Consider the following 22,180-nt stretch of genomic DNA (forward strand, 5'->3'; position numbering starts at 1 on the left):
CTGAGATCCCAGGCGGGAGCCACCACACCCGGCATCACATCCTACTTAGTCTGTGAATACTTCCCCTCCCTGAATTAAGGACAGACCTGTCTGTGCTCCCAGTGTTTGCTCTCAGCTGTCAGCCTTGAAGGCTGTACATTGATCTCCAAGTACATCCGTTCTGACAGCCACTGAAGTCTTCCTGTCCATATCCTATTCCTCCACCTGTGTTCTCATCCTACTTCTTTGTACTTACAGAGGATCTTTGCAGATTCCAATTTTAAAAGAAGCTCATACATCTCTTTATTAAAACATAATCAAAATAAAAAATAAGCAACATAAAGACTGTCCTACCCTCTAACCTTGTATTTCCTATTAGCTATCTTCATTATTTCTTTCAGAGCCAAGTTTTAAAAAGATATTATTTTTTATTCACGTATGTGTATATGTATGTGTATGTGTGTGGATATCTCTGTGTGCAGGCCAAATGTGTTCAGGAGCCCATAAAAGACCAGAAAATGATGTCATATTCCTTGAAGCTGGAGTTATAATCATTGAGAGCCACTTGATATGAGACCTGACCTTAGGTACTCTAGAAGAACAGCAATCAATCTTAACTCCTGAGACATCTCTACGGACTTCAGAAAGGCACTTTTTAAAAAGAGCTATGTGACTATTCTCTATACTTCCTCAAATCCAGTTGGTTTATAACGTTTACTTTTAAAGCTTGGTGCATACAGACATGGGTATTCTAGTCTCAGAACACTTTCATACACATACGTCAATATACTCTGCTCTAACTGTCCTCCCTCCAATGCCCCGTCCTTCCTCTCACCTGCTTTTCGCTGTGTCCTTTTCATTTGGTTTGTGACTCTGTTATGGGGCTTCAGTGCACTACTTCTCTGCCATAGCTTTTGCAGTGGTCATCAGTGTCCCACGGCTAAGCCCCCTTGCCTTTCCCAGAGGAATTCCTCTGTTATTAGCATTTACTATCTCTGTTCAGTTTTCTCCTCTTGAAGCCTTACTTTCTTTGGATTCTTTTGTTTCTCATTATCTTTTATTATCTCATGCCCTCCATTTACCCTTCTTAATTCCCATCATCCCTGCTTTTTTTTTTTTTTTTTTTTTTTTAAGTACTGGGGTTTGAGCCTAGGGCATGGTGCATGCTAGCAAGAGCTCTAGCATTGAGCTATATCTCCATACCTTCTCCCAAACATTCTTAGACACCTCATTTTTAGTGACCCGGGTCCAAGGCTTCAAATAATCATCTCCAAAGCTGGTCCAGTCTTTTCCTCCAGACTTCATCTTGCTTACCATCTAGATGTAGTATTGACTTGTCTACTACACATGTAAACTGAAACACGCTCTTTGATGGTTTGTGTTCCTCTTTAATCCCCACTGTGAGGTATTGAGAGTGTGAAAACTGAGGTCAACTATGGTGTATAGAGGTAGATAGAGAGTTGGGGAGGTGAGTAGGACTACATTAAGTCTTTAGGTAAGAGCTCCTGTCAATGAATCCTAGTAGCTTTATGAGGCAGAGACTTACACACACACACACACACACACACACACACACACACACACACGTCATGTTGCTACATGATATTCTGAGGAGCTTAAGACTTTGCCATTTAGCAAGAAGGCCATCACCAGATGTGACTGCTTGCACCATGTATCCATAGACTCACAAACCCAAGTAAACTTTTTGTTTGTAGAGCCCTGTACCTTAATCATTTCATTTAATGATGAAAGTCTTGCTAATATGCCTCTAGCACTTCAAAGTTATGTAGACACAGAAGTGATCTGACCATCTTGTCTTCCACCACATCCTGCAAACATGCACCTTTTCTCTTGAATTCTCAATCACAGAGAATGACATCACCTCCTCTCAGTTAACAGAATCTGAGCAGTTATATTTGCCTTTTCTCCTTTCCAAATGTAGTGTCCTGTAAATTAAGTAAGTCCTCTTCTGGATGCAAACACTTATTCCCTAAGTTGTGTCCTCACCTGTGCACCTATAGAATCATTTTCTTCCACAGTGGCCCTTCCCACAGTTCTGTGTGTCTATTTTCTTATCTGTATCTCTCATTAGGATGCAGGCACCATGAGAGTGGGAGTTCAGTGTGCTCTTTTAATTTTTAAAAGACATACTTTAATTTAAATTAAGTGCATGTCTGTGTGTGATTATGTGCGGAACTCAGGTAGAAGAGTTCAGAAGAGGAATGTGGAGTCCCTGAAGCTGGAGTCACAGGCAGTTTATGAGCTGCCCAGTGTGGGTGCGGTGCCCAGAACGTGGGTCCTCGGCTAGAGCAGTGCAAATCTCCTAACTGTTGAGCCGTCTCTCCAGCTCTGCCTTTACTGTTTTTTTAAAATGCATGTTTATAGTGTGTGTGTGTGTGTGTGTGTGTGTGTGTGTGTGTGTGTGTAGAGGCTGGAGGTTAACACTAGGTTAACCTAGTTAATCTTTCTTAGTTGTTTTCCAATTAATGTTTTTCTCCCTGTAATCTCTAACTGAACCTTGCACTCACTGGTTCAGTTAGACAGATGAGACAGCAAGCCCCCAGAGATGCGCCGGTACCCACTTCCGTGGGCTGGGATTATGGGCACCAGCGTGAAGTTTTTTCCCATGGGGCTGGGGATCCAAGTACATACTCTCATGTTCATGCAGCAAGCACTGTACCAGCTGAGCGGTTGCCCCAGCCCATGAGTTTATAGTTCAGTACTGAACACTGAAAGCTGGCATCTAATAGGCATCTGGTAATATTTATGGAATAGACATGCAATTTGTTTCAAGGAAAATTTTCTTTGTATGAACTTGAATGAATACTGTTTTTAATAAGACAGTATACCTGCCCATGTTTTCATGCTTATATTGTGACCAGGAAGAAGAAAGCCAAATCCTTCTTTTGAGTTGACTATTTAAGTTGTGGTATTTCTATTTCAATCCTTGATTATTCATTTTTAAGCCATGTCGATTCTCTTATGTGACCATGTAGTGGGTTAATCATATTTAAATGAGATTATATTGACAACAGGTGATATAACTTTAAAATTAGGATAGTGAGATCTCTGCAAAAGGTATGCTTGCAAGCTAATTTTCATGCTTTACGTTTCTTGATTATTTCTAGAACCCAGATTGCATACTTTCTCCAAAGCATCCCTTTGTGACCTACATAGGCCTGCTGAGCAAGACATGGCATCTTTCTGAAAACAAGTTCTAAGATCAGCAGTCATCCCAATCCTTCTTTTGCATTCCAGGAACACAAAAGGGCAGTTCCAAGAAGGTAGAGGTAGGGGGCTGATGATTAGCACACTGTGTTGTAGACTAGGCAAAAAGCAAGAAGAAAAGATCTCAAGCTAATGCCTCTTTCCCTGGGTTATTTCAATTCTTCCCAGATAGTCTTTCCTTAGAAATTAGCCCTGTCTCTGGGCTGGAGAGATGGCTCAGCCGTTAAAGGCTAGGCTCACAACCAAAAATATAAGAGTTCGGTTCCCAGCACCCACGGCTGTCTCTCCAGCCATTAAAAAAAAATTAAAAAAAAAAAAAAAAAAAAAAAAGAAATTAGCCCTGTCTCTCCTGAAACCCTGAGAAGTTTGAGGATAACGTGGAGGTTATGTGCAGGGAAATTGCAGCCCGCATTCCCAGTCTGAGCCTGAACCTTCTCTGGCTAACACCCACTTTCTGAAATCTTTGTAAGTTATTTCTGAAAGTCTCATAGCTAGCGTTTCGGAAATACGGGAACCAACAAAGCATGCCCCCTCCCTCCCTGGTTTTCTGACTTGAGACAGGTGAGTGGGATAAACTGGGGCTGAGGAAGCTATTGTAGGTAGGTGGCCTCCTCTAGTCTGAGGGTTTCGAGTGAGGCACGGGCTGTTTCAGCGAGAGCAGGAACAGCCTGAGCCGCTGCACTTGTGCTGAAGTGGTCTGGTTTGTTCAAAGCCCAAAGAGCACTTATCCGGTTGGTGTTCTAAGTCCTGTCTGTTCATTCTGTGATGCTGGGTCCTTCTTCCCTGGGTCACATCTGCACTTATCAAAGTTAGTCCAGGGTTTCTGACAGCTTCTCCTCTTGCTACTCAGAACTCAGCGTCTCTTTAAAAATCTATCTCATGGCACTGTAACCTATTGTAAGGAACAAGGGTGATTCAAACACAAAGCCATTATTCTAGCAACACTCCGGATTCCTCCACATGGCCTTGTCTAGTCAAATAGGGAGTTGCAGTGGCGTTCAGTTCTGCAGTGACACCCAAGAGGCATTTAAGCAAGCAAACTCACCTGGAATTGTTTCTCTAATTTCATCTTGCCTGTTGGTCCAGGTATGAGGAGGGTATTAACGTAGGAATGAATGTGGCTTTCCGGCACTTCCGTTTCTTTACTGAGTATGGCTTCCACTAGGGTGTCATGAATGAAGACATACTGCTCCTGAGAAAACAATGGTGATAGGAACACGGCTTTATGTGTTCTGTAGATATCTAGGTATAAAGGTAGAAACTTCCTTTGACAGAAAGCTAGAGTTCAACAAAATGATTGTGAGAGGTCCTGGCAAAGGTTGCTAATGAGTCCTGGCAGGCAAGCCGACCAGGAAGGAGGTGGCCCAGACAGAAACACCCTCTTCTTAGTCCTCTTTTGTTGGTCTCATGTTGACCTTGGTGGAGAGGAGGACAGAAGACTTGCAAGGGTAAAACATAGTCCTCTGCCTTCCCACAGTCTTGAACCTCACTTTCCCATGAGGAGCAGTCCCCTGACTCCAGCGCTTCTGGTGGACTTGCCCTAGGGCTTACTCTCCGGAAGCCTGTCGCATAGAGCACAGTGGTTTTCTGGCTAGGTATGCTGTCATTTTTTAATACAAACTTAGATTTTCCTGGGAAGAGGAGCTCTCAGTCAAGGAATGGCATCCCTCAGATCAGCCTGTAGGTGTGTCTGTGGGGGCATTTTTTGATTGTTAATAGATGTGGGAGGTCCCACCCCACCCAACTGTGGGTGATGCCATCCCAGGGCCAGGTCTTGGCTGTATAAGAAGGTAGCTGTGGAAGCCAGGGGAATCGCGAGTCAGCCTTCTTTCCGAGTCTGCTTCAGTCCTGTCTCTCCTGGACGGCGGTCTGTAACCTGGAAACCATGAACCCTTTCCTCCCTGAGCTGGCTTTGGTCGGTGTTTTGCCACTGCAATAGAGAACAAACTGGAACAATCCGGTTGAAGCTTGTCTGGTTTGTAGTCAAAGAGTCTCTCATATTTCACTAGTAAGACTTTTCTCTGGTCCTGCCTGACAAACGCATCTCAAGGATGGAATTTGGTTTTGGTTTGTCTTTTTGTCTCAGACTAGCCACATATTTCTGAATATTCTTAAGCTCGTATCGCAGCTTTCAGTCTACTATCATTTTTATTTGCAAACAGGAAAGAATAACACACAGGTCTGTAAACTCTGCCTCCCGAGTGCTGGGATTAAAGGCGTGTGCCACCACCGCCCGGCCTACTATCATTTTTATTTGCAAACAGGAAAGAATAACACACAGATCTGTAAACTCTGCCCCGTCTTATATGTGATGATGTGTTTTGAAAAGAAGAAACTGAATCCATTCAGCGCTTGTGCTGAGCAGCTTTAGGTGTTTGCTAGCATGGGTGGATGCTGATGTTCTACGGATTCTGAAACTTTACCACATCTGGTGTCATCTGAAAGTCCTCAATTTGTCACAAAACAGGCAGAATTTAGCTGGCCTGTCCACGACTTCTTTGTAACTTAGTGTTCTAGGTTGAATTGCATTTCCCTGAAAGATAAATTGAAGTTCAACACAGGAATACCTCTGAATATAGTCTTACTTATATAAATAAGGGCACTACAGATATAATTAGCTTCTTTCAGGTCAGCTGGCGTAGAGTGGGGACTGGCATTCACATTAGAAGAGGGAATTTAGACACAGAGGGAAGATAGCCATGAGAAGACAGAGGGAGAGATTAGAATAAGGCTCCTATGATCAAGGAAGGATATATGCAGCCACCAGAATCCAAAACAAGGCAAGGAAGCATACACCTCTCCAAGCTTCTGAAGGACCCAAGCCCTGCCCACACTGCGCTGATGGATTTTTTTTCTGGCTTCCGACTGTAGCAAATGCATTTCTGCCGTTTTTACTCTTCCTATAAAGTAGTCCCTCCTTATGGCCATCCTCAGAGACCAACATACCTAGATTTCAGTGACACCTCCATACTTTAGACTAATACAGATATATTTTAAAAAAGTCATACCTCCGTTTGCACCAAGTAGTTTCTTTGCGAACGAATGTGTTTTAAGAAGCCAAATATGTTGACGGTCCCTTCGTGTTGAATCTGCTGCAGCATGCTGTCAAGCACAATGTATGTCCCCGTTCTCCCCACGCCAGCACTGGTCAGAGGGAGAGAAAGGAACACTCGTGTCACGTACCAAAGGGGTGTGAAAGCAGATCGCTGCTAGCTGTCACGCTGAGATAAATCCGCCTCATCCCCCAAGCAAACAAGCCATATGTAAACTTAGTGATGTAAAATTATAAACAGAACCAGGCCACCGCAAGTGTCTTTAATCCCAGCACTTGGGAGGCAGAAGCTGGTGGATCTCTGTGAGTTTGAGGTCATCCAGGTCTACAGAGTGAGTTCCCCAGAGCAGCCAGGGCTACACAGAGAAACCCTGTCTCAAAACAACAACAACAACAACAACAATAACAACAACAACAAACACCAATAAATAAATAATGTAAATAAATAAATAAATAAATAAATAAATAAATAAATAAAATTATAAGCCGTATGGCAGTTTGGGGTAGTGCTTTAAAACAAATACATTTACTTTTCCGTTTGTTTCTGCTGTAGGCCAGACCGCGTGCGCGCGCGCTCGGCAGCCTGGCTGTTTCTGTGGGATGTTTTAAAAATGGTTCCAACAGCTATTGTTGACTGCCTGTTACACAATGAAATATGATGCATCGGGGTACGATGAGTAATAGACATTTAGTTAGAGAGACGAGGAAGCAGGAGCTTCAGCAAACTCTGAAAGGCAAAGGTCCCCGGGTCTGTGCTGCCAGGTAGACATGTTTGCAAAGGTTTTGACACTAATGAGAAAAAGAGAAGTTGATGGGGCTTTCAGCTGAAAACTTCATTTCAGCGAGACTGCGAGGAATAAAGCACAGCTCCTGTCATTTCTAAAGGGCCATTATTGCCCACCTGCTTCAAAGCCTCTGTCTGAGGCACAGAGCTCAGGCAGGGCTTCTTTTCAAACGTCCCCACAAGTACGACGGTGAGAATTAGCGCCTGTTCTGCCCGATGGTCGGGTCCTTGTCCCTTTGCTGAGAGACAATCCCTGACCTTCAGAAGCTGGTTTTCTTGCATTCTCTGGTTTCCCCCAGTTTATTGTCAAGCTACCAGATTAAAAACCCTCAGGATCAACCTCTCCAGCTTTATCTGAGAATAAGACCAAGTAGGTGATTAGAATGTGTCGATGAGCTGTGTATCAAAGGCAAGCGGTCCCTTCTGTGAAAACACTGACTCTACGCAAATACTTCGTGGAAAAATGAAAGCGATTTTGGCAGTTATGAAGCTCGCCACACTTGGTCAGTATTAGCTGCGATTATTTTAACTGCAAAGCATTAGAGTGGCTTATCCAGTACAAACTGTTCTCTTTCCCCCCCCTGCCCAATGGTGTTATTTCCATTTATCGGCCTCCTCTTGAAAATCCTTGTTCCTGGGCAACAGTGAATTGCTAATAGAGTCAATGTGACTTTCAAGAAGTTGGGGAAACAAGAAAGGGATTTGGGGGGCCAAGGTATTTAAAAAAAAACAGTGCCAGGTTTATTTTGCTAAATTTCTTCTAGTCTGAGTGCCTTACTTTCTCCGATATAAACCTGGCATGATAACTCTACAACAGATTAAGTCAGGACAGGGTGATATTTCAAGCATTTTCATCCTATGGTGTTGTGTGTTGCAAATGGATGTTTAAGAACAAAACAGTGCTGTCCCTGTCTCACACAGTGAATAAGCTGAAACCAAATTCAGATAGACCTGCACCTGCTGCTCTGACATTTTCAGCCTTCCACTTGTTCTTACTGGTCAATGCTATGAGGATGGGAAAATAATTTCGCTTCCCCTGTTGCATGAAATCGCTTCTAGTCTGGCCAACGCTGTTCCTCGAGTCGCCTTGTGCCAGTGCAAGCAGTTCTGGGAGCTTAGCAGCGCGTTTCTGAGACTCACCTGCAGTGGACGACAACTGGTCCCACTGCATGGCGCTTGGCCTGGGCAGCCTTTCTCACGAAGGTCAGCACCGGCAGTGAGTACTCTGGAACACCCATGTCAGGCCACTGAGTGTAATGATACTGTGTGACTAGGCGCCCACTGGATCTTCCTTTCTGAGAGCCCTGGAAGAGTTCAGACAGCTGATAGCAGCAAATAAGAATTATGTGTATTTATGCTGTACAGCGCATATATAGATATATATATATATCTTGAAGCACGGATACATTGTGAGGTGGCAAGATTAAACTAATTAGCATACATATTACCTCATATACTTAGTTTTTGGTGAGAATATATATATATATATAGAGAGAGAGAGAGAGAGAGAGAGAAATTGAATGCATCAAACTGATGATACATACATCAATTATTTTACTTTATAATTTATTTTAATGGACAGATATGAGTTATGAATATTTATGATGTACAGCATAAACATCTTTTAACTTTGGATACATGTGGCTCACTAGATGAAGCCAATTAACATATGCATTATTTCACAAACTTTTTGGTGAGAACACTTAAATCTACCCTAAGAATATTTTCAGTCTGTAATACATCATTGAAAATTATAATTGCAGCAGATCTCTCAACTGTTCTCTTCTTGCACCCTTTGGTTGACATCACTCTAGTTCTCTATATGCATCCTGGCAGCTACCATTCTACTCTCTACCTCTGAAAGTCCAACTTTCCTTGAGTCCACATATAAAAAAGACCACGCCACATTTGCCTTTCTGTTTCTGCCTTGTGTCACTTAACATACTGTCTCCAAGGTTCAGATAAATTGTCCAAAATGACAGTTACCATTATTTACTAGGGCTGAATAATATGTCATTGTGAATATATGCTCCAAATTTTCTTTATCAGTTCATCTATGGGTGGTATATACCCATGATTTACAACTTATTAGGCAGTTTTTGTGTCAACTTTATACAAGCTAGAGTCACTACGGAAGAAGGAACATTGATTGAGAAAATGCCCCCACCACATTGGTCTATGGGCAAGACCTGTGGTGCATTTTCCTTTCTGATGATTGATGTGGGAGAACCAGCTCACTGTGGGCAGTACCACCCCTGGGCTGGTGGTCCTAGGTGCTACAAGAAAACAGGCTGAGGAAGAAGCCATGAGAGGCAAGATAATATGCAGCTTTCCTCCATGGCCTCTGCCTCAGGCTCCTGCCTTGAGTTCCTGCTCTGTCTTCCTTCAGTGATGGACTGATGCCTGGAGTCAAAAGCTGAAATAAACCCTTTCTTCCCCAAGTTGCTTTTGGTCATGGCATTTTATCACCTATAGAAATCCTGAAACACTTACCTTTTTAATCTTTGTGTTTCTTAGGGTGAAATTCCTCACAGTATAATAAGCAAGCACCTGAACATTCTTTTGGTTGACCAGGAAACTTCCATATTCTTCACTACCATCGGTAGGCCAGTACTGGTCACATTTTCTCTATAAAAGAAAAACATAAATATGTAATTTTCTAATTTCAAATATCCAATGTGCATATCACTCTTGAAATAAGTAAAGATTTGGGACAGTGACATGAACAGACTATTATTATTATTATTGCATATTTTTAAAATAGACTCTATTACTATTATTGTATATTCTTTTATGTGTATGGGTGTTTTTCATGTACAGCTATGCACCACTTGTGTGAATTATGCCCACAAAGGCCAGAAAATGGCATTGGGTGCCCTGAACTGAAGTTACAGATGATTGTGAGCTTCCATATGGGTTCTGGGACTCAAACCTGGGTCCTCTGGAAGAGCAGCCGGCACATTCATTTCTTCAGCCTCATTAATGAACTCTTACACTTTTTAACTATCGTCTCTTTTTTCCTAAGTGATGACAAATCCATTGTAGATGATCCAGAGATAGAATCATAAATCTGAAAGAAATCTCAGGTGATCTAGTCCCATGTTCCCCACTTCAGACAAGGGAAGTAAATCGGGGAGCACTGAATTACTATAGGCTCAGCACTCAAATCTAGGTTCAACAAATTGAAACCTATGTTGCTCTTCATTGGTTTTTATGAGTTCAACTTACTTTTCCTTACATCATTAAGAATGCACTGAACAAGTAGGTAACTTTATTCCTAATGATAAAACATTTTGATTGATAGTATCAACAGTTTTCTTTGAGTTGTCATGATACTAGAATGAATACTATGGGGCTGGGGAGCTGGTTCAGCAGTTAAGAGCAATTGTTGCTCTTCCAGAGGACCTGGGTTCAACTCCTAGCAACCACATAGCAACTCACAAATTGTAATACCAGTATCTGGGGATCCAATGTCCTCTTCTGGCCTCCATGGGCACCAGGCATGTGTGCACAGATGTACACACAGGTAAAACACCCATGCATATAAGATACAAATAATTAGGAAGAATATCAATTATCTTTCATAATTTTTGCTGCTTTCTAATAATGACTGTATCAGAAATTAGAAACAGGTGGGAATGATTTCATAGCCCTGGAGGTAGAGGTGATTAGAAAATCAAGATCAACTTCATAGAGAGTTTGCAATTAGCCTGGGTTACACAAAACCCTGTCTTAGAAAACAAAACAAAATAAAATTATCTAACTAAAAGCACCCCTCACTGATATGGGGGATGTCTGACAGATGACTCAAAACAAAATAAAATTATCCAACTAAAAGCACCCCTCACTGATATGGGGGATGTCTGACAGGTGACTACGTACTCTTCCTTTCTCCACAAGGTTTGTTATCATAACGATGACTTCCACATTATGCTCCCATATCATTCTCCAGAAGTCTTCTGCTGTGGACTTCAGTGGACCCTGGGCAGCAATGTAAGCCTTTGGTCTATTGTAGCCCTGAAGAAACAAATCACAAGTATGTCTTGTTACCTGAATTACACACTTGTTTCAAACTGTGGAATCTAAGGTCAACACCCCTTTTCAACATTAGAAAACCACACAAAGAACTTGCAGAGCTGTAGAACAATGGTAGCACTAGTACGGTTAGTAATTTCCCTTCAGCTTTAATTTTTGTAAAACTTAATGAGTTCTCTTGAGAAAACCGTAGACTTGCATCTCTGCACTGGAGGCATTTGGTCCAAAACTATTTACTATGCTTAAAGTCTAGTCCATAATTGTGTTATTTTGAAATGTTTTTCATGCAATAAGCTCAGTTGTCTATAGTTAAGAAAGTGCTAGAATTATGACCTCTTTCTTCTCCTTGGGGACATTGAACCTGGCTAATCATTGCCAGATGTCTCTTAAGAAGCAAGCAGTGTTGTACTGATGCTTTGCAAACACAGCTCTAATTTATCATCTGGACAAAATGGAAGCATCAGTCCTGAGTTGGTGATGAGGAAACTGAATCTCAGAGGAGTTAAATGACGTCCCAGTGTCATTACTAGTCAGTGGCAGAGCTGAAATTCCAAACAGTTAAATGACTTCCTAGTATCATTGCTAGTTAGTGGCAGAGCTGGAATTCCAAGCAGTTAAATGACTTCCCAGTATCACTGCTAGTCAGTGGCAAAGCTGGAATTCCAAGTTAAGTGACTTCCCAGTCTCATTGCTAGTCAGTGGCAGGGTTGGAATTCCAAGCAGTTATACCTCCCAAGCTCACATCCTTTTAATGCATAAATGGCTTCCCCTGGAAGGAGGAAGTGGATGCTGATAATGAATACATTCTACAGGTAGAAACTCACTTCTCTGAACTCAGTGTTGAATGTAGCATTAACATGAAGACTACTAGACTGTGAAACTAGAGCCAGGGAAATAACAGAGTTGTGCTGACATTCAGTTGACCACACTGGGAAAGTTAAGTAAGTTCTGGCATTATCTGCCATTCTGAAGAATGCAATAAAGCTGATGTCATGAGTTTGCTTAAAATCGTTGAAGCTGAATACTATCTTCCCAATATCATTTGCCTGTTGTTTAGTACTATCATGGGGAATTCTCAGTTTAGATTTATTGATCATCTGTGATATATATATAACATTGTGTCAGGAACTATGAGAAAATTCACACTAAGTACTAGACCTATACCCTTACACTTATAGAGTTATCAGTCTATCTTAATATCTACATATTCTGTCTGGAATGTATGCTTTAGCCCGAATTCCCTCCCTCTTAAAAAATAACGCAAGGAGAACAGTATTATTTAATCTAAAGTCCTGTAGCCACAGGCTCTCCTACAATTTATTCAGTTTGTTTGCATTTTCATTACACCAGAAAACATTTATTTTACAATGGTATATGTATACCATTGTGGCATGAAAAAATTCAGGGCTTTATGAAATTTCCATACAATTTTAAGTCAAATATGCTTACGTCAACATAATTGGCATTGATGTAGTCTGTCACTTTCCCGTCTTTTTCAGCAAGTTGTGTAAGCTTAACCCTGCTATGATCATCTGGAACAACAAAAAAGAATATATTTCACTAAAGAACAGGTTTTTCTTCATAAGAAAGATCGTCTATATTTGCATCATAATTTTATTGTAAAATTAAACTCAACATAAAATAATATACTTTAGTAAGTATGGGCCATACTGATTGGACAAATGTAACCAAGACAAATGGACAAGCATCTCAGATTTATAAGTTTCTCATGCAGTGAGGCTAGAACACCCAGAAAGTGATGTCCAGGTGCCAAGAGGGAGGTTCCAGTGCCAAGAGAAATGTGAGGTAGACACTATATTGATATAAGGAAGTGGTTCTCAACCTGTGGGTCACACTCCCATAGGGTCGCATATCAGATATTTACATTATGATTCCTAACAGTAGCAAAATTACAGTTATGAAGTAGCAACGGAGTAATTTTATGGTTGGGGGTCACCACAGCATGAGGAACTGTATTGAAGGGTCGCAGCATTAGGAAGGTTGAGCACCACCGGCATAAGGCAATAACCAGTTTTCAAAGAGGCTGGGATCTGATGCTTGCATCTTAGACGGATTTTAAACAATGGTCCAGGGACTAGGAACAGGGAGGGGCATGCCACATGGGAGAAGAGTGAAGGAAGCTTCACAGAGCTGAGGAAGAGTGGCAGCAGACACTGAACAGGAAGCTGGAAGAGGAAGAGGCAATAGCGAGGGAAGCAGAGGGACCCCTGGGAGTTTCTGGGAAGGGTTTGAAACAAGGACAAGGAAGTAAATGCTGATCAAATGGAGGCAATTCCATTAAGACACCTGACACCAATCTTCTCTGACAGCAGCAGGCTACATGAGTACAGACACATGTAAATAGATTTATGGCTCCTGAAAGATGAGTCTGGATGCCAGACTGACCTGTTTCGATATTCTGTTCCTAACACATCTTCCTAAATTGTTTTTTCTTCATTTCTAAACTAGAGTTGTCAGTACCTGTTTTTCAAGTTGTTTACTGTGTGGGGGAGGGAAACAGTACTGTTTACAATGTTGTTTAGTGTGTGTGGGGGAAACAGTACTGTTTACAATGTTGTTTAGTGTGTGTGTGGGGGGAAACAGTACTGTTTACAATGTAGTTTAGTGTGTGTGGGGGAGGAAACAGTACTGTTTACAATGTTGTTTAGTGTGTGGGGGAGGGAAACAGTACTGTTTACAATGTTTAGTGTGTGTGGGGGAAACAGTATTGTTTACAATGTTGTTTAGTGTGTGGGAGGAAACAGTACTGTTTACAATGTTGTTTAGTGTGTGTGGGAAACAGTACTGTTTACAATGTTGTTTACTGTGTGGGGGAAACAGTACTGTTTACAATGTTGTTTAGTGTGTGGGAGGAAACAGTACTGTTTACAATGTTGTTTAGTGTGTGGGGGAGGGAAACAGTACTGTTTACAATGTTGTTTACTGTGTGGGGGAGGAAACAGTACTGTTTACAATGTTGTTTAGTGTGTGTGTGGGAAACAGTACTGTTTACAATGTTGTTTAGTGTGTGTGTGGGAAACAGTACTGTTTACAATGTTGTTTAGTGTGTGGGGGAGGGAAACAGTACTGTTTACAATGTTGTTTATTGTGTGGGGGAAACAGTACTGTTTACAATGTTGTTTAGTGTGTGGGGGAGGGAAACAGTACTGTTTACAATGTTGTTTAGTGTGTGTGTGGGGGAAACAGTACTGTTTACAATGTTGTTTAGTGTGTGGGGGAGGAAATAGTACTGTTTACAATGTTGTTTAGTGTGTGGGGGAGGGAAACAGTACTGTTTACAATGTTGTTTAGTGTGTGGGGGAGGGAAACAGTACTGTTTACAATGTTGTTTAGTGTGTGGGGGAGGGAAACAGTACTGTTTACAATGTTGTTTACTGTGTGGGGGAAACAGTACTGTTTACAATGTTGTTTAGTGTGTGTGGGAGGAAACAGTACTGTTTACAATGTTGTTTAGTGTGTGGGGGAGGGAAACAGTACTGTTTACAATGTTGTTTAGTGTGTGTGGGGAGGGAAACAGTACTGTTTACAATGTTGTTTAGTGTGTGTGTGTGTGAAACAGTACTGTTTACAATGTTGTTTAGTGTGTGGGGGAGGAAACAGTACTGTTTACAATGTAGTTTAGTGTGTGTGGGGGAAACAGTACAGTTTACAATGTTGTTTAGTGTGTGGGGGAGGGAAACAGTACTGTTTACAATGTTGTTTAGTGTGTGGGGGAGGGAAACAGTACTGTTTACAATGTTGTTTAGTGTGTGTGGGAGGAAACAGTACTGTTTACAATGTTGTTTAGTGTGTGTGGGGGAAACAGTACTGTTTACAATGTTGTTTAGTGTGTGGGGGAGGGAAACAGTACTGTTTACAATGTTGTTTAGTGTGTGTGGGGGAAACAGTACTGTTTACAATGTTGTTTAGTGTGTGTGGGGGAGGGAAACAGTACTGTTTACAATGTTGTTTAGTGTGTGGGGGAGGGAAACAGTACTGTTTACAATGTTTAGTGTGTGTGGGGGAAACAGTACTGTTTACAATGTTGTTTAGTGTGTGGGGGAGGGAAACAGTACTGTTTACAATGTTGTTTAGTGTGTGGGGGAGGGAAACAGTACTGTTTACAATGTTTAGTGTGTGTGGGGGAAACAGTACTGTTTACAATGTTGTTTAGTGTGTGGGGGAAACAGTACTGTTTACAATGTTGTTTAGTGTGTGTGGGGGAGGGAAACAGTACTGTTTACAATGTTGTTTAGTGTGTGGGGGAGGGAAACAGTACTGTTTACAATGTTGTTTAGTGTGTGTGTGGGAAACAGTACTGTTTACAATGTTGTTTAGTGTGTGTGTGGGGGAAACAGTACTGTTTACAATGTTCTTTAGTGTGTGGGGGAAACAGTTCTGTTTACAATGTAGTTTAGTGTGTGTGGGAGGGAAATAGAACTGTTTACAATGTTGTTTACTGTGTGGGGGAGGAAACAGTACTGTTTACAATGTTGTTTAGTGTGTGTGGGGGGGAAAGAGTACTGTTTACAATGTTGTTTAGTGTGTGGGGGAGGGAAACAGTACTGTTTACAATGTTGTTTAGTGTGTGGGGGAGGAAACAGTACTGTTTACAATGTTGTTTAGTGTGTGGGGGAGGGAAACAGTACTGTTTACAATGTTGTTTACTGTGTGTGTGGGGAAGGAAACAGTACTGTTTACAATGTTGTTTAGTGTGTGGGGGAAACAGTACTGTTTACAATGTTGTTTAGTGTGTGGGGGAGGGAAACAGTACTGTTTACAATGTTGTTTAGTGTGTGTGTGGGAAACAGTTCTGTTTACAATGTTGTTTAGTGTGTGGGGGAGGGAAATAGAACTGTTTACAATGTTGTTTACTGTGTGGGGGAGGAAACAGTACTGTTTACAATGTTGTTTAGTGTGTGGGGGAGGGAAACAGTACTGTTTACAATGTTGTTTAGTGTGTGGGGGAGGAAACAGTACTGTTTACAATGTTGTTTAGTGTGTGGGGGAGGAAACAGTACTGTTTACAATGTTGTTTAGTGTGTGGGAGGAAACAGTACTGTTTACAATGTTGTTTAGTGTTGGGGGGAGGGAAATAGTACTGTTTACAATGTTGTTTACTGTGTGGGGGAGGAAACAGTACTGTTTACAATGTTGTTTAGTGTGTGTGTGGGGGAGGGAAACAGTACTGTTTACAATGTAGTTTAGTGTGTGTGGGAGGAAACAGTACTGTTTACAATGTTGTTTAGTGTGTGTGTGGGGAAATAGTACTGTTTACAATGTTGTTTACTGTGTGGGAGGAAACAGTACTGTTTACAATGTTGTTTAGTGTGTGGGGGAGGGAAATAGTACTGTTTACAACGCTAAGGAAATAGCAGGTGCTCAACAAATGTCAATCTCTGTTCCTTCCTAATGTAACCAGGATAACTATCTCAGGGGAAGAAACAAATCTGTAGTAGAATCCTCTGCTAAAAAGCAAATGCTTGCATGAGTCCCTTAGAAAGGGAGACAACATCTATGCCAACTACCGAAGAGAACATGATAATTAAAGGGAGGGATATGCAGACCTGTAGGCTAGACTCGAACCAGAATGTAAGGGACCTTGTGGTTAGGATGCATGTACTTAGGAAGCCATCTAACCCTCACAGGAGAAAGGCCAGAAGTTTTTACATTTTTTCCCCCTTAGAGGGAGGAAGGAACATGAAGCCAGATTTCAAGATATGGAGAGGATACTCTGCAGGCTACCAAAAGAGAAACATACACCAACCCAGTCATAAAACCTTCCATCTACAATGCTGCCCTGCCTTTCAAAATACGCTATGGCAATGGTGGCACAAAGCTTGTGGCAGCAACCAATCAATGTCTGAATTGACCTAACGCCCACTCCATGAGATGGCACCCATACCAGACACTGCTTAGATGATTAAAAACCAGAGACTATATAGCCCAGAGACCTATAGTAAAATCAAATAATACTGGTCTTTAAAGAAAAAAAAAGAATTAGTGATAAAATGACTCTGAGTGGTATTCTACTATATTCACAGATCAGTGCCCTATTCAGTCGTCATGAAAGAAACTTCCTCCTGCAGCAGATGGGGGCAAATACAGAGACCCACCCCCCACAGGGCCAGACATCACAGACACAGGAGAAGAGAACATCCAGCTCAAAACGGGACATCTCCACCAAATCCTCCCCTTTAGTGCTCAAGGAATCCCATGGAAGAAGAGGCAGAAAGAGCATAAGAGCCAGAGGGGATGGAGGACCCCAGGGGAGCACATCCCTCTGAATCAGCCAAGCGAAGCTCCTATGAACTCACAGGGACTGAATCGGCAAGCACAGGGCTTTCACAGATTTGCATCAGGTCTCTGAGCACATATTATGGCTTTCAGTTTAGTGTTTTTATGGGACTCCTGAGTATGAACGAGTGGTTTTCTGACTCTTGTGCCTTCTCTTGGTCTCTTTTCCTTCTATTGGTTTGCCTTGTGCGATTTCTTTCTTTTTTTTTTTTCTATTGTTTTCATTATTAAGAAATTTTCTATTCATTTTACATCAACCACAGATTCCCCCTCCTCCCTCTTTCCGCCTCTCAGCCTTCTCCCACAACCCACCCCCTATTCCCACCTCCTCCAAGTCAAGGTCTCCCAGGGGGAGTTAGCAGGACCTGGGACATTCAGCTGAGGCAGATCCAAGTCCCTCCCCCTGCACCTTAGTCACTGGGCTCCAAAAAGCCCGCTCATGCACCAGGGACCCATCCCGATCCCCCATGGGACTGGATTAGGCCTTGTGCAATCTCGATGTCACGGTTTTTGCTTTATCTTATTCTGTTCTATTTTGTTATGTTTTGTTCTTACCTCTTAGAAACCTGTTTTTTTTTTTTTTTCCTTTAAAGATTTATTTATTTATTATGTATACAGCATGTATGACTGCAGGCCAGAAGAGGGCACCAGATCTCATCACAGATGGTTGTGAGCCACCATTTGGTTGCTGGGAATTGAACTCAGGACCTCTGGAAGAGCAGTCAGTGCTCTTAACCTCTGAGCCATCTCTCCAGGCCAGCCTGTTATTTTCTAATGAGAGACAGAGTGGATCTGGATGGGAGTGAAGATGGGAGGAACAAGTGCTATAACAAGAGTGAAGAAAGATGGAGACAGAAGGAAGAGAGAAACAGAACTGCGCATTTTGTCAGTAAAGGCAGGAGAAGGTTGGTGGAAGATGGAAATGTGGTGTGTGACTCGCTCATGGGCAGTGTTTGATCCGTGCATCGTTCTCCCTGGGAAGGGAGAGAGGTTTGGGGACCGAGAGGGAGTGGTGCCCTGCAGCTGCCAACTCGACGTCCCTAGGACTTCTCTCAAACTTGTGTGCTGAGGAGACTGGATGTTGGCCTCAGCACTAGGCTGAGATCAGCAGAATGGCTCATGAAAACTTACTCATGAGACAACCGAAAGGATCTAGCAGGAAGCAGCATCTCTTACCCTGGGCTTGGCAGCAAGGAAGAGGACGAGGAGTGGAGATCCTGCAATCTGAAACGCAGACTGAAAGGTGACAGAGAAGCTGAAGATGAGAGGTGGAGAGAGGGATAACATTCCAGCCCCTCAATCTAGAAATGTTAGTAAGAACCAACAACAGCACAACAGACAGAAGACCAAGGATCGGAATTCCCAGATGAGGATCGTTCATAAGAAAAAAGGAAGAGGACAAGGGTACGCTCCATCGGCAGCTGCGTGGCAGGCCATGCAGAATGGGGGAAACAACAAGAGCCTTTCTAACAACCCAAACTGGAATGCTAGCTTATCAAGACCGAGCTTGCTTTTTAAGTCTCAGGTTAATCAGAACTATGCCGGAGACAAATTTAGTGAACCACCATCATCAAGTGTTCTCCCCAAGCCACCAAGCCACTGGCTTCCTGGTTCATTGAACCCTTCAGATAAGGAAATAATGACATTTCAACTTAAAACCCTACTTAAAGTACAGGTTTAAAATCCTAAGTACTAATTTTAAATTCTGTGATGTTCATACGTAGCTATCAGTTGATTTGACTTTAGGGAATTTTTATAGAAGTGCTAGTTTACAAGTATAAGCAGACATTTGATTTATGCCCTGTGTGCACTATATTATAATAGTGTAGGGATAATTTAACTAATTCTGCTTCGTAGTTTTGCTAACTAAATTCAAGCTTAGATTTTGGGAACAGTAATCAACTTTGTTGTCTAGCAGGAAAATGGGGGTGGGGAGGGGGATTAGATAATAAGCATTTAGCTAAGATATACAAAGACTCCAAACAAGGTGCACAGTTCAGTTAAATGTTCTAGGGACACCCAAACCATAATATCATGGGCATCTTATAAAATAGCTGCATCTTAAGTTGTACAGTGGTAAATGTGTAAAGGGCAATTGGAGCTTATTAGAATGAAGCCAAGTAGATAGCCCAAAATTTCTTAAATGCAGTGGATAGGCATTTGTACACCAAACCTTTTCCAAAAACAAATACTGAATAGCTTTCCAATGACGTTTTTCTTCGCTAGCATCTTCCATAGCTACTGAGGTGACCTGGCCTCATGCCTACAAAGCTTACTTGAAGCAGGGAGTCAGTTGTGTGTGTGAAAATTAAATACACAGGGAAGAAAAGAGCCATGTAAATACATGTAATGAGCTTGTAGCATATGTAAAGCTTTCCTGGCCTTTATTCTACAAAAAGAGACTATTTTTAGTGTGAATTTGCTGAATATAAGACCATGAACTGTTTTTTATACTATGGCCTTATTTTAAATGTCTCCAGTTTTTAAAGATTGCCCTTGTGCTTAAGTGCTAGTGCATCGATGTAATTGATGTGATTGTGACCCATACAAAGTCAATTTATTGTATTGAGTTTTAATAATGAAAGGCTTTAAGCTTTTCCTGTTTTTAAAAAGAGATGTAAGATGCAGCATAAGATTCTCTCCCTGACCTTTTTAAACCCAAAGACTCATTTTGGCTTTATCAAATCCTGCAAGTAGCTGATGATTAAGTGTGACCCAGGATTATTTATGCAAAGTAATCTTTAGCACATTTAACCCCAAGAGCAAGTTACTTTTCAGAGCTTATAAGCAAAGTAGCCAATTTGTATTTCCTCAATTAAGTTCAGACCAGATACCACCCAAACCAAATACTGAGTATCCTAAGGGACAAGTTCATAAAATTATGATCTGATTTTGAAGCATGAAATTCAGAAATAAAACTTTTTTCCTCCCCCCCAACAAAAAAAGAAAAAAAAAAGAAATAAAACCGAGTTAAGGATGGAAGAGCCAATGCTGCTCAAGGATGAGGGAAAATGCAGCTAAGAAAACATCAGAGGGAGGAATGAAAGAAAAGAGTATCTTTAGCAGATCCCTTGCCAAGCCCAGGAAGAATTCCAAGAAAGGGTGAAAGCAAGTGCAGGGAGGAGCAGAAAGAGGAGGTCAAGAGAAGCTCAGCAGGTTCGTAACTTCATTAAGAGCAAGTGGATCCTAAGAAGTCAGATTGTAGACTACAAACAATGGCTGAAACCTCAGTTAGAGAAATACAGTCTACGGGCTTGAGGAAAAGACTGGATTAAAACTGGAGCTCCTTGTGTATGAAGGAAACCCATGCCATGTGCTGATGTGACCTTAGTGTAATACTAGTATTAGCAGGCAGAAAATTCTCTCCCTGATCACACAGGCCTTGTAACACCCCCACTGAGGTCCATCGGCAAATGATGTGAGGACATCAGTCAAAACAGGACAGCACTGATGATGTTGCAGTCAGCTGAGTAAAGAATGTACTTACAAGCTACAATATTGACGTATCTGTTCTTGTGCTTGTTGTCTGGATGATTGGAGCTGTCTGCTGTAATACCTAAGTCAACAGTACAGCTCTGTACTTCCTGGAAAAAAAGTGGCATGCAAAACATTTTAGCATGAATTCTTTCAAAACAAGTGCCTTTAAATATATGGGAGACAAAACAAATAAAATAGTCTAGCAAGAAAAATGTATACATATATACATATACATGTACATATTTATATGTTACAACTACTTCTTGGCTAAAAGAAAATGCAGTGAAATAATGCCTTACCTGGTAAAACTCTTTCAGTGTCTAATGAGGAAATGAATGCCAAAAAAGTAAAGAAATCAAATTCCACAGCACACGACAAATGAGAAAAGAAAGTGTTCATATTAGGTTTACAATGGAAAACTATGATCATGCAATAAATACATTTGTCACATACTAAACACAACAGAATGTTTCAAACAGTTGCATGCAAATCAAAACGCCTAATAATTTGGAATCTAATTATGCAAATGAAAAAAACAACATGTTTAAATGGGGATGCGAGTATAATATGATGAGTATTGAAAATGCAAATAACAACCACATATCCCATAGCCCATTTTGTCATAATAATTGGATTTGCTAATGTACAAATATAGTTTGAATTGACCTCAATAGCACTATTTGAAACTCTGAATTAGTGATACATTTTTTGAGTTATTTTATGGAATAAACAGCTTCCTATTAGGTGGTTTATAACAGATTTAGGGTTGTCAAAACATTAAATAATCCCAGAAGAGTTTAAATAACAGACACTGTCATTTTGAAACAAAATTTTAAAAAGCTTTGTATAGATTTAACTAGTAGAACAGTTTAAAAAAAACTTCAATGGGCACAGAAAAAGTTTGGCTAACTTTCTATTAAAATGGATTAAAGATTTCTCCAGAAGTATTTCCTATCTAAACACATCAGTTTAGAATTTATAAATATATAGAACTGAGATAATAAAATGAAAGTCTTCTAATTGTTGAGAAAATATAACCCAAATATGAATCTAACCCCCAGCAAATGCTCCAACCCCACTATAAAAGTACCTAAAGGCCATTCAGACATTCTGAATGACTAAAAATGACCTAATATAAGAACCACTTAAAAGGTATAGCATTATTGGTTATTAAGCTAATTATTAAGTTAGTTAAAAGTTTTCTTAAATCAGACTGAGTAAAAAGCAATGGGATTAAGAGAAAAATTTGAGTACAAGTATGGTTATTATATTAAATTATTATGGACTCTTGAATAATTTCAGGATGGCTTGACAAGTGTGAATCAACG

At 41.1% G+C, this 22,180-nt stretch overlaps 2 protein-coding genes across 8 annotated transcripts in view; one reads left to right on the plus strand and one right to left on the minus strand.

Annotated features, from left to right (window-relative positions):
- The window catches only part of Ptprz1 (protein tyrosine phosphatase receptor type Z1), a 188,655-nt gene that overhangs the window by 10,737 nt on the left and 155,738 nt on the right, over positions 1-22,180 (minus strand). For 2 of the 7 annotated variants that reach the window (XM_028872995.2, XM_028872992.2), the window contains exons 16-23: positions 21,152-21,172; positions 20,863-20,959; positions 12,528-12,610; positions 10,926-11,060; positions 9,537-9,671; positions 8,184-8,347; positions 6,216-6,351; positions 4,253-4,399 (exon numbers count right to left, since the gene is read on the minus strand). In XM_028872995.2, the coding sequence (XP_028728828.1) occupies positions 4,253-4,399; positions 6,216-6,351; positions 8,184-8,347; positions 9,537-9,671; positions 10,926-11,060; positions 12,528-12,610; positions 20,863-20,959; positions 21,152-21,172 (918 nt within the window). Of the gene's footprint in view, positions 1-4,252; positions 4,400-6,215; positions 6,352-8,183; positions 8,366-9,536; positions 9,672-10,925; positions 11,061-12,527; positions 12,611-20,862; positions 20,960-21,151; positions 21,173-22,180 lie in introns of all 7 variants that reach the window. The other 5 variants (XM_037203493.1, XM_037203491.1, XM_028872997.2 and 2 more) reach the window with 3 other exon arrangements.
- Positions 18,619-19,146, plus strand: LOC114695607 (proline-rich nuclear receptor coactivator 2-like). The gene has a single exon (XM_028873000.2). The coding sequence runs from the start codon at positions 18,637-18,639 to the stop codon at positions 19,054-19,056; it is 420 nt and encodes a 139-aa protein (XP_028728833.1). The 5' UTR covers positions 18,619-18,636; the 3' UTR covers positions 19,057-19,146.

Source organism: Peromyscus leucopus, chromosome 3, assembly GCF_004664715.2.
Source record: "Peromyscus leucopus breed LL Stock chromosome 3, UCI_PerLeu_2.1, whole genome shotgun sequence".
NCBI lineage: Eukaryota > Metazoa > Chordata > Mammalia > Rodentia > Cricetidae > Peromyscus > Peromyscus leucopus.